This window comes from Passer montanus, unplaced genomic scaffold (assembly GCF_014805655.1).
Source record: "Passer montanus isolate IOZ18808 unplaced genomic scaffold, ASM1480565v1 scaffold32, whole genome shotgun sequence".
NCBI classification, from domain to species: domain Eukaryota; kingdom Metazoa; phylum Chordata; class Aves; order Passeriformes; family Passeridae; genus Passer; species Passer montanus.
This window is the reverse complement of record NW_024367930.1, coordinates 8,362,392-8,381,580: the sequence shown is the minus strand read 5'-3', so window position 1 is coordinate 8,381,580 and position 19,189 is coordinate 8,362,392. Positions and strand designations below refer to the sequence as shown.

At 40.2% G+C, this 19,189-nt stretch overlaps 1 protein-coding gene across 1 annotated transcript in view; it reads left to right on the top strand.

The window, feature by feature from the left end:
- Positions 1-18,229, top strand: part of NPSR1 (neuropeptide S receptor 1) — a 57,051-nt gene extending 38,822 nt beyond the window's left edge. Inside the window, exons 3-9 of the mRNA XM_039715135.1 lie at positions 172-275; positions 600-693; positions 5,252-5,453; positions 14,650-14,726; positions 15,604-15,693; positions 17,806-17,986; positions 18,125-18,229. Coding sequence (XP_039571069.1) covers positions 172-275; positions 600-693; positions 5,252-5,453; positions 14,650-14,726; positions 15,604-15,693; positions 17,806-17,986; positions 18,125-18,218 — 842 coding nt within the window. The 3' untranslated portion in view covers positions 18,219-18,229. The remainder of the gene's footprint in view (positions 1-171; positions 276-599; positions 694-5,251; positions 5,454-14,649; positions 14,727-15,603; positions 15,694-17,805; positions 17,987-18,124) is intronic.
- Positions 18,230-19,189: the final 960 nt, after the last annotated feature.

Genomic DNA, 19,189 nt, shown 5'->3' with positions numbered 1-19,189 from the left:
GTGTTTTCTGTGGCTTTCCCAGCTCCTCTGGCATACTGGGCTGAGTGGTCATGGCCTGACTGCCCCTAGGACGGGGAGCTGATCAATCCCAAGGGTCCTACCTGCCTCTGTGGTTCACCTGAAGCCACGTATTTGCTTCTTCCAGTGCTTATTCACTTAATTTCTTTGTAGATTCATTCACAGGACTCATCAACATAATGACTGACATCATTTGGCGCTACACTGGAGATTTTATGGCCCCTGATATCGTTTGCAGGGTCGTTCGCTACTTCCAGGTATGAAAACTCCTGCTTTGTGTCCTCATAGCAGTAAACTCTGACAAAAACGCTGTGTAGAATTTTTTCTAGTAACAAAAGTGCTAAATGTTGAAAATGTTCATTTAAAGGTCATACACATTAAAGCATATTAAATATTTCAAATTTTGTGGACAGGGAAAAGCAAAAATACCTGGGTGAATATACAAGGAGGTGGGGGTTCCTTTTTTTTTTCCTTTTTTTTTTTAGTAAGTTTTGAAATATTCCCAGTTCAGAGTTCTCACTGACATCACCTTCTGCAATAGATGTGTCTCAACTGTTGTTTCGTTATACTTTCTGCCCCAGGTGGTCCTTCTCTATGCGTCCACTTATGTCCTCGTGTCACTAAGCATAGACCGGTATCATGCCATAGTTTACCCCATGAAGTTCTTGCAAGGAGGTAGGAGAATTTCAGTACCTTGTTATTGCTGTAGACATTATTGGGTAATTTTTTAGTTCTCAGACTTCTTAACCTTGTTGCTATGAATTATTCATTCCTGCTCTAGCTACATTTGAACTCTGTTGCAGTTTTCCAAAGGACGAAGTAGCTGTGGTTTCAAGATTTATTAAACTCCACTTAGCCCTCAGCAGTTCTTATAAGTATTGTGTTAGCAAAGAATGAAATGACATTTTAAAAAGTATAAGGTTTTCATTATATTCCAGCACTTTTAGAATGTTTTAATAGGCAAAAACTGTCCCATGTTCCACTACACTGACTGTAGGAGCTGCAACATCTATACTGTCTATTTATTCACATTAAAAATAATTTGGATGGAGTGTGTACTGAGAATTCACACAACAGTTTGATATGTCTTCAAAACAGATAGCATAAAAGTTTGGATATCTACTGTTTCTTATAATTTCCTCTGTTTGTTTGGTTTCAGGTTTTTTTTTTTTTACATTCAGATATGTCCTGGCCTCTTAGCAGTACAGTTTAAACAAAATTCTTTCTTTCCCACAGAGCCAAAGTGGGGCGTTAAGTACATTGCACTGAGTGAAGAAACAGAAATTGCAGGTGGGGAGGAAGAAGAACAGTTACAAGAACAGTGAGGTCTGGAGGATGTGCTTTAATCAGATGCAAATATCATTCTTGTTTTGGAGTAATGGTGGCTTTTGCCAGACTGCTCTGTTCAGGGGATCAGATTAATGCTCCTTCCTGGCCTTAAAAACCTGAGAGTCAATCACAGCTGAGACAGTGGCGCAGCTTTGGCAGATGTTAAGGTCTGAAAGCTTCAAAACCTCGTATGAAATTTAGCTTTATATTCCCCAGCATGCAGATCAAGTCTTTCAGAGCTGGGAGATGGATATCAAGGTTTTCCCAGCAGGGTTTGGGAGGGGTGGCATCGCTCTACAGGTCCTTCAGGAGGGCTCATGAACCAGGCAGGGCATGGTCTCATAAACCTGCTGGCTGAGCAGGATGAGCTGTGCAACGGACCCACTGGCATTTCTTATTCATTCATGGTACAGGAAAAGCAGTGCTTGTTAAATTACTGCCTGGGTATAGTAAAGAATTTGATGGGTAATCTTTGAAAAACACTTTGAAGTTGAAAAAGAACCCATGAAAAATCACTTGAAATCTTCATAAAAGCCTTTTTAAAATCCCATTTCCTATACCTAGACCATAAAGGTTTTTTTGTTTTATTTTTTTTAAACTGGAGAAAAGCAGATGTTGGACCAGTTGTGAGTAGCAAAATCATCAGTTGGGTGCAGCTCTGGTCAGGGGAAAAAGGTCACAAGCAGAGAGAGCACTGACAAAACCCATCTGCCTCTTGCAAGGTCTGGCTACACACTGATGCACAAGCAAAGAGCATGTTCAAAGGAAAAAGGAAGATAGCTGTAAATCCAAAAGAAGGCTCTAGAGAGGTATATTTAACATAGCAACTTTCTGGAATGTATATAAAATAATCACCTTTTGCACCCAGATATTCCTTGCAGAGGTGCCGTGTGGGACGCTTTTGAAATGCCCTCTTAGCTATTCTACAGATGGAGAACAAAGAGATTTACAAATCTTTATCATTGGTGATGACACAGAGGAACTTCATGAATAGTTCTGAGTCAACCTGTGGCAAATTTCTTTGCAAAATGAAACACTCATCCCCCCAAATTCTTCAATCAAGAAACAAAAGAGTTCTTTCTTCTTATTGATTTGGAAAATTATGTTTCCATGTAGCCTTGAAATATCATTTTAGAAGAAAAAAAAAGTCAAACATTCCACTTTGAAAATGTCAAACAATTTTTTTTAATTGTGGTTTAGTTACTAGCCTCAAGTCTTGTTAAAAAGTATTTGCAATGAGCTGTTCTTTGCTTGGTTTTTAAGAAAACAAACTTCAACAGCTGAATATTTTATACTTCTCAAACACATAAATGACCAGAGAAATTGCAGTATGGGAAAGAAATACACCTTTTAATCCTACAGCTTTTATTTTGAGACGCCCAATTCTACAGTCAAAAGGGTATTAAGAAAAAATTGTAAAATAAAGATCAAAAAGAAAAGAAACTGAGAAGTTATAGCAGAAAATATTTTATTAATATTTCATCATGTTGGAAAGGTATACGCAAACAACATGCAAATAAACAACAGGTGAAAAAATAACTTCTCAAGAAAATAACAAAACCCAAAAAGGTGTAAAGTGATCCTTGTGTGGCTTTGGGCTGAAAACAGTGCTGAAACTGAGATTCTGGAACAGCTCTGCTCTCTCTGGATTTAAAACCTAATTTTAATGTGGCACTCAATTTATCAAAGGATTGCACTGCATTGACATTCTTGACTGCGGGAAGCAAAGTTTCTTCCAAGAGGTGTCCCCCTGTCCCACATTGCTGGGAGCAGAGAGATCTACTCAAACCCATTGCCACAGTGCAGGGATGGTGGGAGCAGATAAAGGGGACAGTCACAAGGAAACGTCTTTTAGGAGAGTCAGAGCCAGAGCTCACAGCCGAGATTCCCACTCCAATCCTGGGAATTAGCCTGGGCCACCACAGTTTGAAAAGCTCTCAAGGAAAATGCTCAGACTGGTTCAATAGAATATTGCATTTCAAAAGTTACTTGTTTGATTTCATTCATAAGTGATACAGCTCTAGTTATGGGATTTGCTGGCATTTTGAGCATATTAGAGCAACTATTAAAAATGGAGCATAAAAAAAGCCCTGCTGGTGAGGCAGAAAATTAACATTATTCCAACAAGACAAAGATCTGCTTACCTATCAGTGCCCTGGAAAGCCTTTTAGACTAGCAAGGCTATATTCTACCAAATTCAAGGGACATTTAAAAATAAAAATAAATCAACATTACAGGAAAAGTGTTATAAAACACAAATAAATACCTCTCTTTTCCAACCCAAATTGCCCAGTTCTGTTCAATATACAGTACAAAAAAATAGGGTTTCTTTTCCAGCTCTGATCTTTTTTAGTTATAAAAACACTGAAGCTTGCATGATTGTAATGTAAGTAGTTAGCCACATTTGAAATGCCCTTTCTGTGAGGAAATATTTTTTGAAATTTATTTTTAATATTCCTTTTGCTAAGTTTATTCTGTTATGCTTTGGGAAATTTCACAGTTCTCTTTTGCCCGTACAATATTTATAGCCTTAATCTAACCCTCTCACTTACGCAGATGTCATCAGAGTTCCCTTAAGCCCTAGATTAGCAAGACCATACTTTCCTGAACGTGGGTAGCATTTAAAAATGAGCAGGATAACTGAGTATTTGCAACTGATGTTTTATAAAGCATAAAATTACTTTTTGAATGTTTCGCCCACATGCTTTTGTATTGCTCTTTGAGCTTCAAGGAGGAAAGACATTCTTCTTGATATGCATAATTTAAAGTGGTTTTCTATTTCACACACAACCTCGGGTGTTTTTTAGGACAATAAAGTATTTGAACACTAAAGCTCCCAGATTAAAAAGAAAAAAATCTGTCCTCATATGTTCCTCTTGCAATCTGGCTGAGGAGGAATAAGTGTCACTGATAATCATGGGTACTCCACGGATAAGCCCTTTTCCCCCACACTTTTCAGCTAGAGCTAACTGGATTTTAGCCAGAAGATGCAGGTTTTTGAAAATTAAAGTCTTGGAATTTTCTGCTCCAACCCATTGATATTTGCAAAATCTCATGGGTGCCACCAGACATCATTTTGTTTCCCACTTGCTTTTCCTCTATTGACAGTGGCCAGAAATCAAGAGGATGCAGTAACCCAAACCTGATGGAGGTTTTGGAGTCCTTTAGCTCCTGCTCTTCACCATGAAGTCCAGCAGGATGTCCCAGTTCCTGTATTTTGCAGTAGATAAAACAGGGCTGGGCACTTGAGCATTGCCATCTGCCCTGTCTCATGGTTTGCAGTCCACTCCTGGCATGGCTTGTGTTCATCAGCAGGAGCTAAATTTCATCCCCACCATCATACAGAGAAGGACAGGAGATGCCCAGGCTCTTCAGGCCCATGTTTCTTTGGGTCAGCGAAGTTGCAGATGGAGTTAAAGGCAGCTAGTTGTGCAGTCTTGTTCTGATCCTGAACTGAGGCATTTTCTTTTTACTCATAGGAAATGTTCTGCAATCTTTCTCACTTCAAGGTGCCTCACTAGGCATGCAGTAGGGCAGGTCTGAGGTCCTTCACATCCATAAGTGATGTTCTCTCGGTGGCATAGAGGTACCATTTGCATTTCATGTTTCTGACTTGCTGACCCTGACCAATGCCTTTCTCATAGTATTTCAGATTCAACAGGCTCTAAGCATCCTTAAATAAAACTCGCAAAATTCAAGTTCCTAATGGCATGACAATTTATCATGAGAAAGAGATTAAATCCTTTTTCTCCTTTGAAGCCTTTTCCGCACCAGCCAGCTGCAGCCTAAAATTCCCTTTCTTCACAGAAGTTCTTCTCCTCCCTGCCTTTCTGTCAATAGTGCTGCAAGGGTTCACGGGCACCAACAACCCCACTGACACTGTCTGTTTGACTCTGTTACACAGAAAGGCAGGCAAAAGTGCTTATTGGAGTGGCCTGGAGCCTTTCCTTCCTGTTTTCCATACCCACTCTGATTATTTTTGGGAAACGGCAGCTCTCCAACGGGGAAGTGCAGTGCTGGGCTCTCTGGCCTGATGACTCCTACTGGATCCCCTACATGACAGTTGTGGCTTTCCTGGTGTATTTCATTCCTCTGATCATTATCAGGTAAGTCCGAAGCCCAGTCAGCAAATGTGTGGTGAAGGCTGTCAAGTCTGCAATCAGCTTAATGCTTTAATTTCTAGTCATTCATTACAATTTCTTTTCCATACCTGCTGCATAGCTGTTTTGGTTTCTATCACATAATACACAGGTCATTGTACTTGCCCTGGGTGTTCTCTGTGTGGTATTAACAGCCAGAAACATTTTTTCTGAAAAAAGGAACAAATCTCTAAGTGTGTCCACTTATCTCCACAGCTTCAGGCTTGAAAGATATATTTATAAACCCAGTATGAATATTTATCCATTATTACAGATAATTTTTATCCATTATTAAAGATAATTTTAATAGAAGAACAGGAAACTGCACTTAACACTAATTAAACTAAAATTAACTTGAAGTGCTCTTAAGCTTCACAGTACTCAACAAGGATTCCTTCAACAGGATTGGAAAAAAATCTCCAAGCGCTGAAGTTGCCAACTACTCCTAAAATATGAACAAATGTACTTCCTCCTCTTTTGTAATAGGAAACCTAAGCTGCAGATATTTGAGACTGATTTGCCTCAAATCACAATCTGCAGAAAGTGTATTAAACTGAGGTCAATCAATATCACAGACTGTGCTTAGTGCTCAGCCTCCCTCTAGAACACTGCCATTAGCTGCTGTGAAACAGAAGGTAGCTAGCCATGAGCAGCCACCAATGCAAAAGAGCAGTCAAAACCAGATGTGGAAGGGCAGTGAGGCTTCCTAACTGTGGGAATCCATAAAGAGTTTTAAAAAGCTGCAGAAAGCAAGCCTCAGAGACAAAACTGTGATTAGAGCTAAGCAGTAGCCATAAGATTGGTCAGCAGAAAAATTATGTAAGAAGTAGAAAAGTAAGGACAAATAGAACAATGGTCTGTGTATTAATGCTTGTCTAGAATAACTCCCTAAGCTGCAGAAAAGTATATCTAGTGAGATATGAAGAAGTTCTAAGCTTAATAATGGAGCTCTGTGCATTGTGTTTTAAGGCTTACAAGCAAGTATTGTATTCAAAATAAGCAAGCATTGTTTAACCAAAAGTACGTGTGCTTATAGTGATTAGATAGAACTACTGTCAATATGCTTTTGCTTTGTGTAATTAGTAAAAAAACTTTTTAAGTAAGTTGTAACATTAAGTTCTTGGTCTGCTGCCTGAACTGATGACGTCTTCCCATTGTCATAACCAAGCAATTAGACCGATGCTCGAAAAACAAACAGCTCAAGACAGGTTCCTACCAGTTCTGTCCCATTTGTGATTTGTACATAGCCCCCAGCCAACAATACTAACTGCTTCAAAATGCTGCCAGGGTCAGTGACAGTTCTCAGAGCCATTATTTTTCTTTCACTGGCAAGGTTACAATAGTATTTCTTGGTGTCCATCTCTCCTTGTCAGCAGCAAGCAAGACTTGCTGGGACTCCTTTTTCCCCCCCATAATTTGGTGCTGCTTGGACTCTGAGAGAAGAACTATTTTTGCAATGTCCCTTGCATTTATCTCCTGGTCCACCTGCTTTTCCAACAAGTGATGAGCCATGAGTCTCCCTCAGCTTCCTGCTCATTAGTACCCTGGCTGAGAGTGGGGTGGGCAGAGGCTGATCTCTTCTAGATGATGACAGGACTGACTACATTACCTTGAAGTTTATTACTGTTTTATCACAGAGGCTAAGTTCTGCAGCTTTCAATGGCAACAAGTTTATCTCTGATAGAATCAAAACCATGTGGTGCTTGAACTCATTTAGCTGCTTTTTGATACAGATTCAAAATGGACCAGTGTTGCTCCCTAGAGAGAAGGGATGATTTTTACACATTGCTCATAACATGTCAGTTCACTAAATCTTCAGGTTTTTTGTGCCAGATTGCATAGATATAATTTTTTAAAAATCAAGAATGTTCTCCTTAAAGAAAAGGATGAGAAGAAAGTCAAAATTACTCCCAAGTTATCCTTCCTAGGTGAGATCATTTGTCTGCATGTTTTCCTGTCTCTGAAAGCCAGCCTGGCTTTCAATATACAAAAAAAATATTCTTGGGAATATGTAAATAAAAATGTGGGTAGATCTGCAGCCCAGCAGTAGCAGCAAAAACAATAAACATACACTGCACTGACAAAAGGCAATTTAACAGTGAAAAGAAATGGCACTAGAAAATTTTGAGGCTGGCCGTTACTGTGAAAGGGGTTCTTTTATGAGCTTTCTCAAATAGGCAGCAGTTGGGAAATTCTAGCCAGCATCTTAAGTGTTTCAGGAAAAAAACCCCACAGCCTGCCCAGTTACCAGTCATTGCACAGGTGTGGGAAACATCCCTTTCACATTCTAGCATGCAGATTTGCATGGTTTCTGTTACAGATTAGCCACTCCTTTTACACGCCATCTATACTTGTTTGGCAAGAAAAGGCAAGCTACAGAGCAATAAATATTTCAGTGCTGTTGACATTTTGCTCCCCTCCTCCCTGCCAAAGAAAGATATTCAAACCAGATCAGCTCTGTGACTTGCTTTACAGTAAATCCCCAAAAGCAAGAAGGTGATGAAGACATGAGGGGAAAGTGAAAGGCAGTGAAACTGGCATTTCATGAGATTGCCCTGACATCTGAGACATGAATAAAACATACTAAAATTTTTGTGGCTTTAACCTAAAGCAACATTCACACAAGAAGTTTATGGCAGGACAGGAGCTAAAACCACTGGTTTTGGAGCCAGGAGCAGCACAGTGTCCATCACATGCCCAGAAACATTCCTTGTTTCAGTGTTTATTAACACAAATGCTCCTGTGTCCTTGCCAGCAGAAGTCAGATTTTTGACAGATCCAAAGTGGTGTCTGGCACTGGAAGGAAGGAAGGGGAGTGGTGCAGGGAAGGATTTATTTTGTGCTTATTTATTTCTAGTTGTCAGTGATACTTTTTCTTCAGAACAGAGAGGATTGTCTAAAACCACAGAAAAAGAGGATTAGCATCAGGGCAAGGTCAGCATAGACATTATGAAAAAAGCCATGCAATTTGGAAGGAAATGGATATTTTTTAGAACACTTTTTTAAGTCTCAAGCATAAAAGTGAAGGTTGCAACTTCCCAGCTGATATATCTGTAAAACATCTGGCAACATAGCCTGAAGGTGTGACATCTATTTCTTTAAAAATCATTGGCAGCCCAGGAGTTTGAAGCTAATCCACCTGATGTGGCTGTAGCATACAAATACTCTGGTAAGCAGTTTGTGGCTCAAGAACAGCAGTGGCTGTTAACACCCCCAGGGATTTGGTTTCTCTGTAAAAGTTTTGTTCCACCTAATACTTTCTGATGCATAGGAGGTTTGATGATAAACAAGATGCTATTTCATAAGGGTGAGAGAGATCACATATGTTCCAGTGGTGTGTTACTCTGACAAGAGATTATTTATAAAATGAAAGGTGTTATTTAATAAATTTAGGAAGGCATTTTTTTAAATTTAATGACCTTTAGCCGAAAATGTTATTTAAAAATGCCACGACATAAAAATGGAGAGAAGATCCATAAATGTGTAACTGAAAGGTCAAGGATCAGCAGAAGAAGCCATGAATACATATAAGCCAGAAGCTAAGTCATACACCACACTTTGTGAGGAAGCAAGGCAGTGTGCACAGAGAGAAAAAAATAAAACCTTTTCTGCAAGAATTCATATTGTTTGTGTGTGCAGCTACTTTATTTTCTCTGCTGGGCACAGAGAGAAAAAAATAAAACCTTTTCTGCAAGAATTCATATTGTTTGTGCAGCTACTTTATTTTCTCTGCTGAAGCAGTCTGATTTAGCTGCATGGCAGGTGTCTGATGCAATGTGGGACACTGGCTGGCAGAGTTAATTCTTAATTAGTTCTGCTGCCTGAATCTGCTGAAAACCTAACCTCTAGAGCAAAGCAGTTCACTGATGACAGCACTTTTTCTGGTGCTATTCATCTGAAGTGCATACAAAGGATAAAATCTTACTTTTCAGGTGCAGGAGTTAATTCCACACTAGATATGCTGCTTTGGCTGAGCTGTTTTCACTTGTTACAGTTCAGACACCATCATCTTTTAAGCTTCTCCCATCCAGCCCTCAGCTCTCTCTGTAGAGCTGATCTCACGTGTTCCTGACAGCCTTCAACTAACTCACAGGAGTTGTGTTATTCATAACACTGCAGCCCATGGAATGAATTATTTAGCTGATAACCTTATGCTCACCATGGAAAACCCTTCCACTGACAAGCTAAACCCCAGATGTGGTGTAAGCAACTCTACAGATTCCAAGCCAAAACATGAACCAGAAGAACACAGCATTCTCCCCCTCACCCCCTGCTTTTTTAAAAAAAATGTATGTATAGAAAGGTAATTTATGAAGAAAACTGCAACAGCCTGAAAGACCTTAATACTTCTGAGGTTTATTCCTACCACTTCTTCACAACTAGAGAATCAGCAATCAGTTATCAAAGAACTTGTGGGGTTTTTTTCAGCAAGATTTTTTATCTGATTATAATACCAATGAACAAGACCTGAATAATGAAAATGAAAAGTTATGATTGGTATTTTTAACCCAAGTGTATGGATACCTTTGAGAGCTGAAAGAAGTGGAGAATATTTGTTCTTTTCATATTAAAACTTCCCTTGTCCTCACTGTCTTGGTGTTGTACAAGAAGAACCACAGATCCTGAGTCAGGCATTTCTATGCAGTGCTTAAAAATTTGGCCCGTTCCCTCTTATTTACATTATTCTACCACTTGTTCTGCAGTTAATATTATCAGCCTATGAAACCACAGAAAGATTAAAAAAAGTAATTAGGGAACCTGCAGTAATTAGTTCTCTCCTCTTCTGGGAGAAGTGTCATCAGCTATAACCTAAGCCTTTTCTCCTATTCCGAAATACACCAAGCAAAGCTCAAATTGTATCTGTGACTGTTGAAAAACCTCTGGGGCATTGTTGAACAGAGGTTAAATATGGCTCAAATCATGATTACACACTGCTCTCCTGCAAATATTTGCACCTGGGCCCCTCAGAACCTGTGATGGGGAGACAGAAGAGCTACTGTGTTTCTAGTCTGCATTGCTGCTCTGTGCCAAACCATAATTATGTTCTGGCACTTGAGTATCCAGAAATTCAGAGTTTTTTAGCTGTTATATATTGCTAAATATATTTTTTATATTTTAATATTATAAATATAATACATAGACATTTACTTAATATAATTGCAAACTCATGTTTAAAAAAAAAAATTGCTAAAGCTCCTCTTGAAGCACAGAGGAAAAAGATATCCATCTGCTGTTTAAAATCTGAACTCCAAAGAGAGCATTTGCTTTGGAGCAGCTGAAAAATAATTAGAAGAGGAAAAAAAAAAAAACACCAAAATCAGCTAAAAGGAAAAATATGGAATTAAACCCAAGGCATTGCAATGAAATAAAAAATAGATTAAATAAAAGATATTTTTCTGAATTAAATCAAATAAAGGGACTGGAAATGCCATTAATAAAAATACCAAAGGTCATTTTTTGAACTTGATTCAGTGAGGCTATTCTTTTTGCAATTTCCATTTCTAAATAAAAACCCTGGCTCTTGCACACACATTCTAGTATCTGTCCATCTCTGGTTTGTTCAGATGAGGTTACTTTTCTCTTTAGACAAACAGCACTGTAAATTAGCTGCCATAAAACAAAGCAGCCACATCACTTTGCACAAATAAAGCATAAGGAAAAATAGGCAATACTGGATGATAAATAGAAGTAATTAACAGGGAGCTTAAGTGCACTTTTGCCATGGTAAAGGCTCATTTTACTAGAAAATACTGAGGCTGCGTGGGACGCCATCAGAATGAAATTATTTATTTCAAAAAAATCTACATTTAAAGAGCAGGCAGATCAATAACACTTATGATTGTTAATATCTGTACATAGCTTTACCAAAACCATTGGCTTTTTTTTTAATAGCCAATTTTGCTATTAAAAAAAAGTGGTCTATGAATTAAAAATACAGATGGGGTGTGATTATTCACAGTTGCATTTGTATGACTAACCATAAGTTTTATATTTAAATGAATAAAAAATGTTCTAATTACCAATGAGGCATATTAAACAACACCATTAACTAATAGCAGCCTATGATGAACATGCCTCTTAACCCTTTAGAATCTGGATCAAGCTAAATTGTTTTTGGAGATGCGAAGAATTTTATTTCTGAGATACGCCCATAATGTGAGCCATGTTTTTGTATTTCCCTCCCACCTCTCAAGATATGCATTTTATCAGGGTTAGAAAAATCATCACATTTTCAGATCAACAGCATGTCCTTTCTATCCTGTGGTCTTCAAAGCCTGAGCAGCTACTTTTCGGAACAGCTTGGATGAATTTTCCATGCAGGTTTGACTTTTCCACCTTTGTACCCTTTCATTCGCCTCTCACCTACAGCCTGGGCTGGAAGATCAATGCGTTGTGCACTTACAGACACAAAGAAGCCTGACAACACCTGGACCTCAAGAGCTGCACATCACATCTCCCAGTGCTTTCAGTGGAGACAAGGACAAGCAGCATGCAGGCGTGTCACATGGGGTAAAAAAAGAGCTTTGTGGCAGTGTGTACTACATGCTTTTACATCTTGGCAGTGAAGGCTGAGCAGTTCAGAGTCCAGAGGAAGGGAACAGAAATTAGGATATGGTTGGAATGGTGCAGACTATTTCCAAACACTCCTCTGAATACCAGTTTGTCATCTGTTCCCTGCTACTCTTTGCTCATCTGCCACTTCATTTTTCAAGTGAGAATTTCTTTGACATTTGACCAACCTCTGCATCCTCCTCCAGCCGCCTTTTACAAGAAAGAAAGGAGCTACAAATGTATTCTGAAAAAAGCTAATTTTCCCTCATAAGAAAAATATTTCTCTTCCATAGGAGCCCTGTTTTTACTTCTGTGGCTTTGAAACACACATGCAGTTGCCTGTTATGAGCCTATGCTTTAGATAACTAATTTCTGGGAAGTCTGATTTCCCAGCTCCATGTCAACCTTGCTAGGGAAAAAAAAAAAAAAAAAAAAAAAAAAAAAAAAAAAAAGAAAAAATAAAAAGGGAGTTCTACTATGAACTGGAGTCTGAGAGAGATCAGATCATAAATGAATAATGGTGGCTGGCAGAAGCACTGCTCAGAAGTTTACCTAGCATGTAAACTTTTCTGACACCCACCCTGAGCAGCTTTACACCACCTCTGGTCCACTCCTGATAAGGTAGGCTCCACTGGCTTCAGCTACAAACAAAAGAAAGGTGAACAGAGGCAGAACAGCCGACACAGATCCACTATGGTGGCAGCACTTTATAAGCTGCTGGATGGAAACAAGAATTCAACTTCCCTCTGGAGTTCTAAAAATTAAGAATTCAAATGAATCAGCATGTAATCTCATAGGTGACATGCCAATGAGAAGACAGATGATCTGGCAAAAGACATGCCCCTACCAGACTCTGCAGCCAAGAGGGCAGGAATTCTGGAGTCAAAGGGAAAGCGAGTGAGAAGCCTGGCTTCATAATTCAATCCTTACAGCATTTGGCCAAAAGTAGGGAGTCTGAATATTTTGACTACAGAGTTAGACTCCTTTGTCCTGATGCTTAAGAAACTCTGAATATTTCCTGCTCGACAAAGGAAAATCTGCATCAGAGAGGACATTGTCTCAGCTGCAAATAAAGAGGTCAGGCTAGAGACAGCAGGCTAGGAAGAAAATAGAAACAGGACTTTTAAGAGTGAGCTGAACAAATTTTTAAGATGACAACAATTATCATTATAATACATTCTGATTCATTGGAACAATCAAAGGAGAAATGGTACATGAATTTTCCACCATTGTCTGTAAAAAGTACAAAGAAACTCTCGAGTTTCAAGTGTATGAGCTGTTAAATAAACAGGCTCTTGAAAAAAAACAAACCAGGAGATAAAGGAAAATGTTCAAATCAGCTGGGAGCCAAGCTGGACTTTTGAAGGGATTAAGGAGAGCAAGTTGTAGTCCACAGCAGATGCAAGCAAACCCCTCACTGGGCAAGGATGCGACTGCTCCGCTGCACAGCCCAGACTGCACCTTGAATTTACAGCTCTCACCTACTGAGCCTGGAAACCAGATGGCCCAAACTTCCACAGAAAGGGAAGCCTCCAAACTTTCATAGTTTTTTGAGCACAAATTCTGCCTTGGCAAGCATGTCTAGCAATTGAGGGTGCTGTAGCAAAGACTCGTATATCAGTCTGAAAGGACTAATAAGTGTAATGCCTCTTCTGATAACAGAAATAATCCACATAACAGTAAGACACATTTTTGCCTCCATAAAATACCCTGAAATTATGTCCTTTGTTGCACCTTTTTCACATAAGGACCACTAAGGTTTATGACAATTAACATCCTCAAGCAGGCATGGGTTTAAACAGCTCTTCATCTTGAAGGAACTATTTTTATCTATTCTATATTAAATCAGTAGAACTCCAGACTGGCTATTGCACAGGGAAAGTCCATAACTATCCAAGGTCACTGTGTACTAGGGCACTTTTCATCTTTCCTATTGAAAGTCTGTAAACCTCTCTAAATATGCAAATTGTGGTGGATCTTGTTTTGAATCATACTCAATCTGGTTTTGAATCTAACTCTTCCCATTTACCTGACACTTCAGTCCTCCATGATTTCCACCAGTGGACCCTGAGACCCAAAACTGAGCACTGCTGTATTTATCTGCATTTCTCATGGATATTGCCCTTATCAAATTCCCCAGGGTGAAATTTTGTTCACCAGCTTCATACCCAAAAAGTAACAGCAAAGTTGAAGTACACATACAGCAAAACCAGGTCCCTCCCTTGCTTACCTCATCAGAGCTAGTGCTCCAGGGCTGACACTCACACTGGATTTGGCATTGGCTGTCTCAAAATCACCAATGAACTCTTGCCTGAAAGATTTTTGGCCAAGTCACTGCATTCCTCTGATCCTCAGATTTGACATCTACAAAGCCAGGACAACCATAAGGACTTCCATGGTGAAAAGTCTTCAGATCTTCTTCTGAAAAATACTGTGGGAGAGTCATATCATATTTATTATTATTATTGTCATTTACTATTATTACTCCTATGCAGTCCCACCACCTCTGTGAACTCCTTACACATAGGCAAATATATTCTTAGAGCACAAATGATGAAGTTGTCTGTTAAATTTACTGTCCCTAATAGCAGCAACTTTTCCCCTTCTGCAGTGTCATATACTCAATCGTGATTCGAACCATCTGGATGAAGAGCAAAGCTCAGGCTGTCATCATATCCAGCTGTCCTGGTGAGTCTCAGCATACCTGTGACTCCAGCTTTGTGATTCAATTCCAGCTGATTCTCACAAATCTGGGAGTGCTTGGACATGCACATGTCATGTTAGGCCCCCATCACTGCAGTGGAAATGGGGTTTCTGTATTTGTTCATTCATAACTCATTTCTACATTATTTACCTTCTTTCCTTTGGCACTAAATTCTCTTTAGAGACATAATAGGAAACATATGTGAGAAAATGAATAAAAAGTAAAACCTACTTATTCTAGAAGTTAGAGTTCCTGTTCCTAGAACTTTGTCCATTTCCAGAACAGCTTTTTCTAGCATATACTTGGCAACACTTTTTCTGTATCTTCAAATGTCCTTGCAAATCTAAATTTTGCTCAGGATCAGAAATTCCTGGCCACAGAAAGCTATAAAATGATCAGAGTATTCCATCCCAAGACTACACGTCTCAATGCTTCAAGTAGACCTACTCATCTTACTTTTACCCTTTTTTTATTTTGGGTGGCTCAGGTTCCTATACTTGGCAACACTTTTTCTGTATCTTCACATGTCCTTGCAAATCTAAATTTTGCTCAAGATCAGAAATTCGTGGCCACAGAATGCTATAAAATGATCAGAGTATTCAATCCCAAGACTACACATGCCTCAATGCTTCAAGTAGATCTACTCTGCTTACTTTTACCCTTTTTTATTTTGGGTGGCTCAGGTTCTGATTGTCCAACTTGAGCAGACTTGCAAGTGTCCAAATTTCAGGAACTACTGAGGTCCCAACTGACACCAGGGAAGGATGAGATTGTGTATTCCTGTCCTGCCTGTCAAGGTACACACTGACACATCCACACACCAGTCCTATTCTTTCACTAGCTGAACTGCTCTTTTCCCAGGTGGCAAAACCTCCCGTGGCTACAGCAGTCGTGGGTTCATATCCAGGGCGAAGGTGAAAGCGATCAAGTACAGCATTGTAATTATCCTTGGTAAGTGAAAAGCCCCAGAGCTGGTAGCTAAGGAGGATGCTGACATTAGGAAGCTGCTTTTCCTCAGCAACCTCTATCATCAGCAGACGAAGTAGATGGCTTGGAGAAGGAACTTTATTCAGACACCTGACTTGCCTTCTGATCTTGTCCTTCCCTTCTTTTCTGGCTGATATGTTTCTATTTTAGGTATCTGACATAACCCTTGAATTAAATTAGATGCACAGTCTCTCATGTCCTTAAAGAAAGTAAAGCGACAATGTCTAAAAGAAACAAAGGAGGAGGTCATCTCTTTCCTATCCAGACTGCCAAAAGATTTGGCAACTGAGTTGTCTTTTAGGCTTAGAGACACTGTATGGCCTGTGAGCTGCTGGGGTTGTGCAAGTGAGAGAAGAAGGGTGAGATGTGCAGCAATTGTATTTGATGTCACAGGTGTGTTGCCTGCTGAGATGGAAAGAATGAACTCTCCTTTCCCAACTGGGCAGCAGATGACTTAGTGCAGGTGTTCTCTGTCTCCCAGGGAAATTGCATTATTCTGATGCAATTAGGAGGCTGATATTCTATCTCAATAAAGAAAACCAGCATCACACAGAGCTTGTGATTAGCTGCCAGAGACATGCAGGAAAGGAACCAAAGCTGTTTACTCCCAAGGGCTGACAGTCATCCCTTGACACTGAAAAAGAGATTGCTTCTCTTTCCAACACCGTGCAAAATTCAGATTGGAGAATATTGTGATAACAGCCACTTGAGTAGCTTAGCTCACTGTCTAGTGGCAGCATCTGCAGACGTGAGAGAGGCCAGTGTGATTCATACTTTTCAGAAGCCCAAGAACAGCTTCTCTGTGTCTGAACTTTTCTGCGTGGCAATCAGAGAAAGCTTTTGGCACACACAACTACTATTGCAAGGCCATCAGATATTGAGAGCTCACATGGATGCTTAAGTGTTTCAGCAGACCTTGATAATATTAGGCACCCAGCCTCTCTTGATGTGCAAACAGATTGACACCTAACATCCATGGATTTTTTTAAAGCCGCTTAAAGTTCTGCATAGTGAGTGCTATGATCCACACTCTGGCACTGTGTATTGCTATTTTGCATATATTTATGCATAGACACTTCCTGTTTGGTTGTTCTGAAAAACAGGAAGGGAGCTTACCTCTTTCTTGCACTTTTAGTGAGCACTCAGCTCACTGCCAGCAAAGAAATTCTGAATAATGAGACAAAAAACAGGCACAGAATTACTCTGCTGTCTCATCTGGGTCAGGATGTCATCATGTGTCTGATTTCACAATTACCTGTATGTTTGCAACCCAGGTACTTATAACTTAGTTGAGTGAACTGCCTGTCCCAGCATTTCTATGCAAATCCTGAATCAAAAGCCTTTGTGAGAAGAGACAGATTTATTCCCTATGCCTGCAAATAAAGCTAGATCCATGGCTAACCATTTTCTCTGCCACCTCTGAACAAAAGCAGAGGCTATGAGCAGTACAGTCCTCTCTTCCCTTCCTCAAATTCATCTCTCAAATGGCAGCACAGGAAATTAGGAGAATCTTCCTGCACACTCCATGTACACAGCGTTTCCATCCAGCATGCCGAGTGACGTGTTGGTTTGCCATAATGCAGTGTGAAAGAGTGTCATTCCTTGCTCCTGGGTGTCTGAGAACCTTATTTTAATAGGTGGCTGTGACAGGCAGCGCTGTCACAGAGCAGCACTTTGGCTGTGTGTACATTTAGATTGGCTGCTCACTCTGGGGACCATTAAAAGAGCACTTCACTATAACTGATGATGCTTTAACTGGCTACCTATTTACCCTTTATGTGTTGTGTAGTGTTCAGAAGTGTCTCAATATGTCTAGAGGGAGCACTCTAAACACTTAAAGAAACACACGTAATATATTTTATAGGCATTAAAATAAAAATAAAGACAAATAAAAGCACAGCCTAATAACTATTCTCTTAAATAAGATCCTGAACAGGAAGAGATTGGGTTTTTTTTCTTTTTTTTCATGAGCAAATATTTATGTGTTATGACAGTTGCTCCATGAGTGTGTAATTACCCCCCTAAATTGCTAAACTATCCAATGTCAAGCTCCTCCTCTCTCTGTCTCGTCTGCAGCATTTATTCTCTGTTGGAGCCCTTACTTTCTGTTTGATATCCTGGACAACTTCAACATACTGCCTGAGACCAAAGAACGCTTCTACGCGTCTGTGATTATTCAGAACCTGCCAGCCTTGAACAGCGCCGTCAACCCTCTCATCTACTGCTTCTTCAGCAACAGCCTCTGCCCCCCTTCTGAGTATTGCTCCTTTTCTGTCACTCTGACTACCCCTAAGAAGGGAGGGAACACATAAACACAGTCCCTAAATAGATTAACTATTTTTGACTCCTTTAATTCTGACCATTCTTTTTTTTTTTTTTTTTTTTTTTTTTGTAGGGAAAGAAGGACTCAAAGGCTGGGGGGCACTTTCAGGGAAAGGAGTGATGGAGGGCAGGAGATGCAGGTCCTGTCAAAACCAGAATACATCTAGCACGGACAATGTTCTGCAAAGCCACAGTGGCACCTGTACAGAGGAAAACAGAGGTCCCCCACAAGTCCTGTGCACCATGAAGTGAATGGACACTGACTGGCAAGAGCCTGCACCTTGTGCTGCTGTGCACCTTACAGCACATGTGCTTTGGGTGGGCACTGCAGCCTCATCCATGCACACTCCAGTGCCAAGCTCAGTATGAGAGGTTTGCATGCCTCTGTTGTGAGGTTTCATCTTGACCCTCTGTTTAAAGCAGCTGTAATCTATGTGCTCCAAACAGAAAAAAAAAAATTGTAAATGGTGTCTAGTCAGAGTCTTCTCTATTTTTCAGGAGTCACTGAAAGCCATCTACTGCACCATCTGGCTCTTATAACCAATAGAGTGTTTACAAGCAATTACAGAGCAAGGACCCCAGCTAAAATGAAAACACGGGCACTTTTCCAATGAAAAAACACCATTGTCACTCTCTGTAATTACATCTGGGTTTCATACAGAGCCACTTACAAAGTCATAGCCAGAGAAGAGGGGAATGGATGGCTGGGATACTGCCTGCCACATCACCAGCTTCTCAGATAACACCAGCAGCACCGTCCCTGTATCTCTTCCTCCCCTTCCAGTGTGTTATGTCCCTGCTGTCCTACCTTGGCTCATCAGCGGCACCCCAGTGTCCCAGCAGGACTCACACATGACACATCTGGGCAGCCATTTATTTCTGGGCTACTGGAGAATGGTTCACCAGCCCTCCCCACATACAGATCCTCCCTCACTTCTGTGCCAAAGACCCTGAGAAGCTTCTTCAGGATCCTACGGGGAGCTGCCATGCAGGGCACTTAGCCAGTGCAGATCTTTCTCACCACCCACACGGCAGCATTTCCCTACCCCATACCACTGTAAATCATCCCTGTCACTTAAATCATGCAGGGAGCCACACACATCTTTGCACAAACTCAGAGCTGGAAAAAGACCCAAGC